Source organism: Blennius ocellaris, assembly GCF_963422515.1.
Source record: "Blennius ocellaris genome assembly, chromosome: 8".
NCBI lineage: Eukaryota > Metazoa > Chordata > Actinopteri > Blenniiformes > Blenniidae > Blennius > Blennius ocellaris.
The window spans coordinates 19407185-19417638 of NC_137657.1; the positions used below are offsets into that span (position 1 = coordinate 19407185).

At 39.7% G+C, this 10454-nt stretch overlaps 2 protein-coding genes across 3 annotated transcripts; one reads left to right on the forward strand and one right to left on the reverse strand.

The window, feature by feature from the left end:
• The first annotated feature begins 326 nt into the window (after window positions 1-326).
• Window positions 327-3258, forward strand: LOC308133104 (zymogen granule membrane protein 16-like). 2 transcript variants are annotated; one of them, XM_080500382.1, is made up of 6 exons: window positions 327-382; window positions 520-598; window positions 695-818; window positions 2114-2213; window positions 2445-2534; window positions 2629-3258. In XM_080500382.1, the coding sequence occupies exons 2-6, from the start codon at window positions 547-549 to the stop codon at window positions 2767-2769; spliced, it is 507 nt and encodes a 168-aa protein (XP_080356508.1). In that variant the 5' UTR covers window positions 327-382; window positions 520-546; the 3' UTR covers window positions 2770-3258. The 2 variants fall into 2 exon arrangements, with proteins under 2 accessions (XP_080356508.1, XP_080356509.1); XM_080500383.1 differs by having other exon boundaries at window positions 366-440.
• Window positions 3259-3365: 107 nt separating this feature from the next.
• cmtm8b (CKLF-like MARVEL transmembrane domain containing 8b) lies at window positions 3366-6160 on the reverse strand (the record flags this gene model as incomplete). Its single annotated transcript, XM_080500381.1, has 4 exons — window positions 3366-3582; window positions 4412-4531; window positions 4875-5048; window positions 6029-6160. 4 exons carry the CDS (start codon window positions 6158-6160, stop codon window positions 3496-3498), a joined length of 513 nt encoding a protein of 170 aa, XP_080356507.1. The 3' UTR covers window positions 3366-3495.
• Between the last annotated feature and the right edge of the window lie 4294 nt (window positions 6161-10454).

Consider the following 10454-nt stretch of genomic DNA (forward strand, 5'->3'; position numbering starts at 1 on the left):
AAAGGTTTGGTTTTTTATATATGGTTTTTTTTATGTGGTTTTTATAAACCATCTTTGGTTTATAGTGTCAAAAAATGAAAAGGGAACACTAATGTTTCCTCGACTGATGAAAGTCATTAACTACAATCAAAAGCAAACTTCACCGTGAGAAAACGAGGCTCTGAACCAGTTTCAGAAAAGGACAAATGAAAGTATTTGTCGCATACCATGTTGGTTTTGGACTTTACAGGGTGATTTACTTGAGCTGCCAGGTCGGTATGCAGTTGGGTGTGTTTGTGCGTTCATGAGTGTGGTGGTTGGGGGGGGGGTTAAAGGACGACGATGGATAAAAGCCTCTTCATCTCTGCATGCTCCTTGTCTTTGCTCAGGATCCCAACTGCTGGTAAGTTTGAAGAGCTTAACGCGCGCACCAAGATCAACTGAAGTTGTGTTCACTTTCGGTAAGTTTTTCTCACACTTACTGGAGGAAAATGTTCCTGTAAAATAATCTTCTTGCTTTGCTGTAATTTCACTTTGCAGTTTTGATCCCTGCTTTGACACCGAACCATGTTTTCCCTCCTGGTCTTGGTCGTGCTCTGCACCGGCTGCCTGGCAGAAAGTAGGATCTCATCCCCTCTGCATCAGTCATGCTTTTAAAATTAACGTCTAGATTCTAATCTGTTGATTACTGTTTTTCTTTTCTTCTTTTTAACAGCAAATGATTTGTACTCCTTCTCTAATGCCGTTGGAGGCGGCAGTGGTACTTCCTTCTCCACAGACGGAGATGGAAGGATCACCGGAGTCCGGCTCTGGGAACGTTCAACTGCCTACATCACAGGGTCAGTCTCAATTCTTTCTCATCCGTATGTGTTGGATGGTGTGGATGTCTGATCCTTTAGTCTTCTCCTTCGTCAGCAGCTGTTCAGCTGAAGCAAAACCAGCTGAAATGTTTCATTGATGAGCATGATAGTGGTGGAGCGGTGTGTGAAGTTTCCTTATATTAGATCATACACCTAAAACATGCTATCTCATTAATTGTTTTGAAACCAGAGTCACACGTGTGGAACAATGAATTTCTGATGAAGATTTAGTTCAACTTCAGAATAAATATTTTACTTTTTGTCAAAAACAAAAAACAACAGACTAGTAAAAGACACCGATATCAATGTTGTCCACCATACTGCTTGAGGTGGCTCCAGATACACAGGAGAAAACTCATCAAAACTCTGCTCCTACAATTCAAAGACATGTGTAATCTTGGATGTACATTTTGTGATTCACAGAATTGTACAGACTGTCAACTATTTCTACAAATTAATTGCTTGGATGTTTTAGTGGAAAGTGATTTTGGGGGAGGGAAGCCGCACCGAAAGCTCTTTTTGTGAAATAGAGATGTCCTCGTTGGTTGATTTCACCTTAAAGGTATACAGGAGGATTTTCAGGAATTTTAGGAAAGAACCGCCCTCTCCACCGTTTGAAAAAAATGCGCATGCGCAACGCTGTACCTGCTCCCGAGACGGAACGCCTACTAAAACGCGTGCGAGAGACATGCACGAGCCCAGTTCTCCTCGTGCACGCTCTGTTTACAAGTCATAAGTCGGCATCGCTCACATAAGCTCACTTTACAAGAAGATTTGCACCAGAGGGGGTGAAACTGTGTAAAAATGTCCGAGAATAATGCGTCGGGTCGGCCACCGGCATTATGAGGACCGTGTGGAGTGAGCTGCGCGCAGGGACGGGCACGTACGACGGGCTTACGTCATATATCACCAGAATGATTGACAATTGGGAGGACCAGTTACTTTGATGATCCACCCGGAAGAAGAAAATCCTCTACTATACCTTTAACAATGTGTATTTGAACAGTCATTATTTCAAATTGTATTACTAAGATATTTCCTTGCAATATATATGCTTTGCAGTATGTTTCTTGTTCCAATAACACCTAATATTTCCTTTGGGATCAGACTTTTCACACCTTCTCACTGGTGCAAAATATGTTTGCCGTGTGAATTCTGATTCACATGAATCATATGAATCAGTCCGTGACTCGCCCTGCAGAAGCCCAATAATGATTTGAATCGGGAGGAATATGACAACTCGGACTGAGAATCTGTTTGCTGTCTTGTTGTAGAATTCAGCTGCGCTACGATTTCATTTGGACACCCGTTGCTGGACTGCAAATTGGAAATGCCCTGGAGCTGGAATTACATGATGGTGAAACAATTGTTCAGGTAGAAGCCTATGACTTACTAAAAAAAACAACAACACACAAATAACAAACAAAAGTGTCAACGTTCCTAAATGATTGAAGCCATTATAGTGGGTGTTGATTGATGGTATTGATATTTAGGTTGCTTAAATTATGACAGTATCTTTTCAGGGTTAAATTTTAGCTCAGACTGTCATCATCATATCATTATCATCATGTAGAGAAGATGTAATTTATTGATATTTTCCTGCAGATCTCTGGAAAGTACCATTCCATCTACGTTTATCAACTATTCTTTGTGACCTCTGAAGGACGCTTTCTGATGGCAGGCCAGCCAACTCAGGTCACTCATAACATTTTTTTTTTTTTCAGTTTGAAAAAGTTAGTAAAAGAAATTCCGAAGACTATGTGTATTAACGTCTGCTTCTGTGTTACAGTTCTCCTTCAACATGTACCCCGAACATCTGGGTGCAGAGCTCAAAATGCTGAGTGGGCGCTTCAATAACGCAGGGATCACTTCGCTGGGGGCTCACTGGGGATTGGCCAACGTGAATGGGAACAACACAGTAACTCCATAAGTTATGAATGATGAAAGCAGCCATTAATGATCCAAAATGTATTTGCTTGAAAAAATGATTATTTTTTTGGGAGACAATTGCTACAGTACAGGTTCGGTCTATTTAACGTTTTCATCCCAGTGTAAAAGCGATGCTTGTGAAACAACAATGTGTGAATCATTTAACAAGCAGAAGCGATGCTGGTTATACAAGATCAATCCAGTGTTTTATATCAAACAGGAGCAATAAATACATTTTGCAGATTCACAGCGGTTAAAAAACAAAGCTGCTTTTTTCTCCACTGCTAATGGAAGCTACACATGTCTATTGTAGAGACTAGAAGAAGTTACAGGGATATCAGTATGGTTTTTATTTATGGATAACTTTACTACAAGTGGGATGTTTAACAGGGTTTGGTCAATGGGATATTTTTTCTCTCCTTCTTCTGTCATGCTTTTTGCCAGTTATTTGAAAAGAATACAACAAAATAAAGCAACTTGGTTGTTTGTGATTCTTTCAAACAAAATATTATTTGAAACGGTAAACTGTTGAAATGTATGCACACTTGATTTTTACACTCGAGACAAAATGTTCTAAGAGCTAAGTGATTTCAATGACATACAAAAATAAATATACAATCAGCATCCATCAAACTTTGAGGCTATGAAGTCAGCCCTTCGCCTCAGCTGCTGTTCACCCCCAGGCGCATAATTGAATAAGGTCAAAGCACAACAGGAAGTGGTGAGACTACTGCTCCTCTTCTTGGGTTTTCCAGACCCAATAGCTCAGATAACTGCTTCCTGCATAGCAGACTGTGGTGAGCGACGCAAAGAACTGAGGAAGAGTGGAAAACAAGATTACATTGTGGAAAAATCGAAAATATAAGGGAAACAATGAAATGTTTTAAAATAGAAACCTTCACGCATCATGTTTAGTGTAAAGAAAAATAGTAGTCCTGATGCACAGCTGAGAAGTGTTACAAACTGTATTTAATGCCTGGTTCACTAGTTGTTACTTTGATTCTTTCTTGTTCTCACAGAATCCAAAGGTTTATCAGTTGTAATGCCCGTATTCACAAAACTGTTTTGTCTTTTCAGCTTCCCCGATTCAACTCAGGTTGCTTTGATGGTTGTAAAATGATTATACATAGTTTATGACAAATGTATTGAATTAATTGTGCCACTAACATGACATTTACACTGAACCTATTATGTGTGTCATTGTTCCCTTTAGAAACATGACAAAACATTAATGTCATACGAAGTTCAGAGCTCTTAAGTTTGTGAGAATAGTTGTGAAACCCTATCTCCTTGGGACTTTCCAAGCCCGATGTTGTCATCAAATCAGTAAATGAAGGCGTCATGCATCTCGGATGGGTTCAATCTCTGGTTCAGAGACCACAAGTGTCTTATTTTTTACAATTTTGCTGCAAACACCTTGTTTAGGACATCAACATCTCTTTGATGGCAGGCCATACATTTATTTACATATTTAAAAAATGTAAATAAAAAATAGATACATATCTAAGCAGCCTTCTCTTGAATGTATCCCACTTTAAAAAATAAATAAATTAATTAAATTAAATTAAAATAAAAAAAAATATATATATATATACAACATATAAATATATAAATAGTCCTCTGAGCAGCTCCAAGTGACTTACTGCTGATGCTGCCCAACAGTTATAGTTATGTCGCCCCCTGGTGGCCTGTTTGACACAGAGCGCGTTTACCACTGCTGCCACCAGATACAAGGCTGTGGCACTGCAATCCACGCACAGGGACTGGAGGAGACAAACAACACACATAGTCAGATGCAGATCAAACAAAAGGACAAAACAGATATTTACTACAGAAGAAACTGATTAGAGGAAATATATTGAGTCCTGATATTGATATAACTCTTCACAAAAAAAACCCATCTGTGACTCACTTTTTTTTTGTTTGTTTCTTGTTCGCGTGTAGAATAGACGCATATAAATAATATAAATAAATGTTAATAATTTAGAAGGAGAAGCTCAAATAGGTGATAGCAGTTATTAACGTTCTATAAAAACAGCTGTTTGGTGAACAGCAGCATTAGTGTAACTGTTAATTCTGTGAAAGCATTATGGCTGTGTGCATTACCAGTGTTGTCCAGGGGACCCTAGGTATCCTGTGGTGGGCTCCAGCGAGGTAAATAATAAATAGGCAAACTGTCAGAATCCAGAAGAGGATGGAAGAAAACATGACCCAGCAGAGAGCCGACAGTTGGAAATAATCTGTACCGCCAATAAGAATCCACACCAACATACCACACACCTGGAAGAGAGGAGGAGACTGAGTGAACTACTGTAAATAACATGTATACACACTACGAATCTTTTCAGGCCGAAAGGTGGTGAAAGTCTGGGCCATCCATCATATTTATTTGATCTACACCAACACTGATCAATATCAGCATTGTTCATATTGCTCATCAGTGAGTAACGTCCCCGTTGAATACACTTATCTTGCTCTGAATAAATGTGCTCTGTCGGTGACTAGCTGACTCTCTTTCCTCTCATGTCGACTCCAAAGCCCACCCTTCCTTTTTCACAACAAAAGATTCCTGCTGGATGTTTCATATCACGGGAAGCAAATGTTTTGTGGCCTGAAACTGGACTGTGAACTGAGCATGTTTCCCATAGAAAGAAATCACACACAGGACCTTCAACTGTTGAATACACTTCATAATGCATCCTTGTCATCTGTGTGACTCAACCCCCACTTAGTTTTGTACTTTAACATATATCAACATATAATATATCTATGATTGCGAGATAAGCAAATACATACTACTGACTCAGACTCAGATTTACATAAACTTGCAGGTTTGAGGAAAAATGACAAACTGGTGCATGAAAAACAGTGTTTTTGAACGAGTTGACGGAGCTGTCCGGCTCTCACATGGCAGCCAGCCAGGCTGTATTTACAGAAAGCCTATCCCCACTTATTTTTCCTTCAGCTGATTTTGAAAGGAAAGGAGACAATGAGGGGGAGAAAAGAGGAAGAGCTGATTTCACTTGGTGTTTATGGCTAACTTCCTATTTTCAAAGAAATGCAGTTTCAGGATTTTCTGTGACTCGACTTGGGGAATAAAAAGATGCCACAAAGATGTAATTCGTTGACAATGTTGTTACTTTTATGAGAATTTCATTCATTACGTGTGAAATGTTAGTGGTGTGAATGTCATCAGCGTAATGTCCAAGCAGTTTCTTCAACAAAGCCCAGCCTTCAAACGTCTCAAATATTTTACTTACTATCTCAGCCAGGAGGAGTCTTCCTTTGGCGGTGGAGGTGAAATGCTGGTCGAAGGCCAGACTGGAGGTTGCGTTGTTGTACACTGGTACTGCTTGGCTCCTGGGCCCCGGCACGACAGCCGCTCTCTCCATGATGCACTGACTCTCACAGGCTGTCTGCCTTCGAGGAGGTCGTTACTGCAGCAGAGGATGTTATGATCCTGTCCCGGAATCCAGCAAGGACATGAAACAAACATTTTTTTTTTTTTCTTCCAGGAAGGACGATGGGATTTTTTTCTTATTATTATTTCGATCTGTTTTGTAAAGTTTGCACTTGTTGTGAGTCAGATATAGGAATGTTTAATGTTCTGGGGTTGGGAGGGGTCAAGTGACAAATGCTGCAAGGATGCTTCATTACACGGAGAGGTGACAATAAGCATGATGGAAATGGAGATGACAGTCCCCTCAGAGGTATTCATAGCCCGAGGCAAGTAGAGGAGCGCAGTGTGAAATCTGCCTCACTGATAATGACAGTTCCGCCGCTGATGATAATTGTTGCTGATTGGCAAGACGGAGTGGTGGTGTCTGTGTGAGGGGCCTCACAACCCACCACCTATAATTTTGCATGTTTTAGCCCCTTAACTACAATTATTTATTATGTAGGTTGATATGCATTTCCAGCTGTCACTACTTTCAGCACTGCTGTGAAATTCAGCCTGAACAGAATCCAGTGTTTTTATTTTTGAATCAATGCAACACAGAAACATAAACACGTGATTTGTTTTCTCCCTGTATGGTGCATTTAAGATGCTCTATTTGTCAAGAACTGGTATAGAGACTCTATAGAGGTCAGCTTAAAGCATATGAGAAAATTAGATTATGAAAAAACAAAAGAGTACTTAATAAATTGTTACAATCTAGTGCATGCAAAGCGAACACACTCCTGTTTAAAAAGCTGCTGTCTAACAGAAAGATACAAAACGTCTAAATTGTAAGTGATGAAAGCACCATGAAGACATTAAAACTTTAGAAAATAAATCTGTGCAACAAGTTTGCATTGTAAAACCCCCCCCCCCCCCCCCCCCCCCCCCCCCCACTCCCAAAGGTAACCAATTGCTTTCAGTGACAGTATCCTGTTTGTAGGCTTTAGATTAATGACAAGAACAGGCAAAAATGAAAATTGCATGTTAATTTTGTAGGTTGATTAACAAAAACAGCCTATGTTCTACCTCTCAGAGTGGCACTCACATTCACTCCTTTACATTTTGGAGTCACCAATAGCAAACCATTCACACTACAAAGACCCCGGCTGAATGACTTGCTGTGAAGCGATAGAGTAATCCCTACCCCAGTCATTGGATTACACCACGAATCTTCTTAAGAGCCATTTCTGGAGTAGTCCATATGTATTTATTTATTTTTCATTTATTTTGAGGAGGGGCAGTCATCAACCAGCACCTATGGGTACTCTCCACTTTCCACCATATAAATGCAAAAAAACAGTCCTTAGAGACAAACTCCTCTTCGACAACTTTTGTGATTCTCAGATATTCCCACTGAAAACAATGTTTTGGAGAAAGTTTTCCACAGGAAATCCTGCGGAAGCTTTGCTTTGATTATTTCATCCACTGCAGTGCAGCATGGGAAATAGTCAATAAGTCTGAACACAAGGGGGCAGTAGTCCCACACGGCGCACCGTCGGAAGCAAAGACAGCACAGGGGCAAATAAAATCAGGGTTTGGGCCCCGCCAGGCTTCCTGGGGTGGTGGGTTGTCTGCATTATGGGTAGGTACGTTGCTTTTGCCCCTCCTGTTTGTTTACATGTGGCTGTGGCTGTATGAGAAAAACTAATGCGTACGTGTGTGTGTGTGTGTGTGTGTGTGTGTGTGTGTGTGTGTGTGTGTGTGTGTGTGTGTGTGTGTGTGTGTGTGTGTGTGTGTGTGTGTGTGTGTGTGTGTGTGTGTGTGTGTGTGTGTGTGTGTGTGTGTGTGTTATTCACTTAGCCTCCAATGAAAAGGAAACTTTTCCGAGCAGCTAAAATGTAGTTGTTCTGCTAGAGGTCTGTTTACCTCACATCACTTCAGACAAAATACTGATTATGAAATAGAAATGTGATTTTGTGCTTCCTGGCTGAGGCAGCAGTTTCACAAGCAGCACAGTAAGATCTACCCCCTATTCTACTGAAGTGATATGTGAATAGCCCATTGACTATAGATTAAACTACAACTGATATAAAGTCGGTGAGATTGTTGTGTGAAATTAGAAAAGAGCTTGATTGAGTTGGATCCCTGGCCCACCCTCCACAGCCTCAGAAGCAAACAAATAGACCAATAACCTTCACATTAAGATGCTTTGTGGTGTTCTGCTGCAGTCAATATCCTGGACCGTGCATTATCCGACTAGATATTGTACATGCTTTATCTTACTTGATAGACTAATTCTGCCCTGCTGGGCACATTCTGCTACCAACAGCAATATATCCACTGCAGCAATCTATACACTGCATTACTCTCTCTCTCTCTCTCTCTCTCTCTCTCTCTCTCTCTCATTTACTCAACCAATAAATGCACCTTTTGTCTTGTTCCTCGAGGTATTGAGCCAATAACATAACAAAACTAAAAGATAGTGGACAGCTGTTCAGTCCCGGATATTTTTCTCCCTTCACATCAATAGATTCTCCCTATATGCCATGAACCAGCTCATTATCTCTCTGTTGGTCTGTGGTCACTTCACTTTCAGTCTATTAATTAAAAATGGAAATGCAATCTCAGTGCCTTTCATGACTGTCAAATTAAACATTGGAAGAATTTCTTGACAAACCCCAGATGTGGATTATTGTGCTGTGCAAGATCTCAAGCAGGAATATTTGATTATTTGATTTTATTATGTTTGTTTTAAAACTATAATTTTAAGCTACATCCCTATTCAGCTGTAAAACAAAAACGTGTTTCATTCTGAAATGAATGTTTTTGTGAATCTCCCAATTAGTAGATGTTAACAAGTTTGCTGGCAGCATTTACCAAACTCTAATTGCATTTTTATTTATTTATTTATTTATTTATTTATTTAATCCTCCCTAAAGTGAGCAAGTGTGGTGCTGGTTCAGTGTCTGGAATAATGTCTATATATTAAAAGCCATTGTTAGTGTGTGCATCATTGAATACACACAGGAAAGCTACAATAAACAACATGTTCAGCAGTAGTTTGTCTAAAGCAGTTCATGGGTCACACTCAAGCATAAAATGATGGTGTAACTATATAAAAAAAAATTGTTATAAAAAAATACAATATGAAATCATTCTTATCTGTGTTTCTTGTCAGACTCATTTTGGGCAAAGCCTGTCACAACACTACGTTTCTGCAGCCTTCAGCCTGTTTTCACAAACCTGGCCTCATGGTGTGCTCTTTTGATCAAGGTAAGATTATTAGTTTTAACGGCATTCCTTTCCATCGTTTGTTGTTGAGTTTGGGGGTTTTAGTGTTGCGTAACACTCTACTTTCTTTGAATCGGTGCCATCCCCCAGTGGACAACTTAGGAGCAGCAGTTCCTTTGACAACTTGCAGGTAATATGGTCTTTGTTATTACCACACTTTGCGAGGTCATCCTACGGGCCGAGTTCAACCCTCTCATGTTTGACACCTCCAGTGTTTTTACTGTCTAAATCCAACCTCGTCTCGTTCTCGTGCTGCCCCACCTGCAACTCTGATTTTGTGACTTGCTTTATTCGCACACTAGATAAATTGACCATCATTCACGTCGGCTGGGCCAAGTTGCTGAAAATAAGTCTGCTTTAAGAATACACACATATTATTATGACTGTTTGCAGGTTGTAGTGTTTCGGGAGAATGAATCTTGATAAATAATTACAATTGCATGACATCACTTACTAAATTAGAGAAACAGAAAACCCAGCACATACAGGTGGTAGACATGGATCCTATTAATGACTATCTCCTTTGCAGCCAGCATGGTCTTTATAATCATAATTAGCAGAACGAGAGCTGGATTTACTCCCCATCAATAACCCCATGCTTCCTGTAGTAGCCTCTTCTGCAGATTCTCCAAAGTAATTAAAATTAAGCTCAATCAATTGTCTCAGTGGTTCAATTAAAACTGGCTTTCTCCTTTAATTCCCTGAAATACCACAAAGGCTCAAGAAGCACACAGGTGATTAATGGTTATTTCCGGTTATTTCCCCGCTTTTGTTGAGTTTTTATGTGTGTGATTGCAACTATGTCCTTATCGCCAGGCTCTTATATGAGATTTCACATCATTTAATTAGTGGTGATGGAAATAATAAAATGCTTTTAAGATGTGTTATTGTCAATCATAGATTTGGGGTTATTAACCCAGGGGTCCTGTAAGAAAGCTATAAAAGACATATTATTGTATATATAAACTATTTCGAACAACATATAGATAAATAGTATATTTATGGGGAAAAAA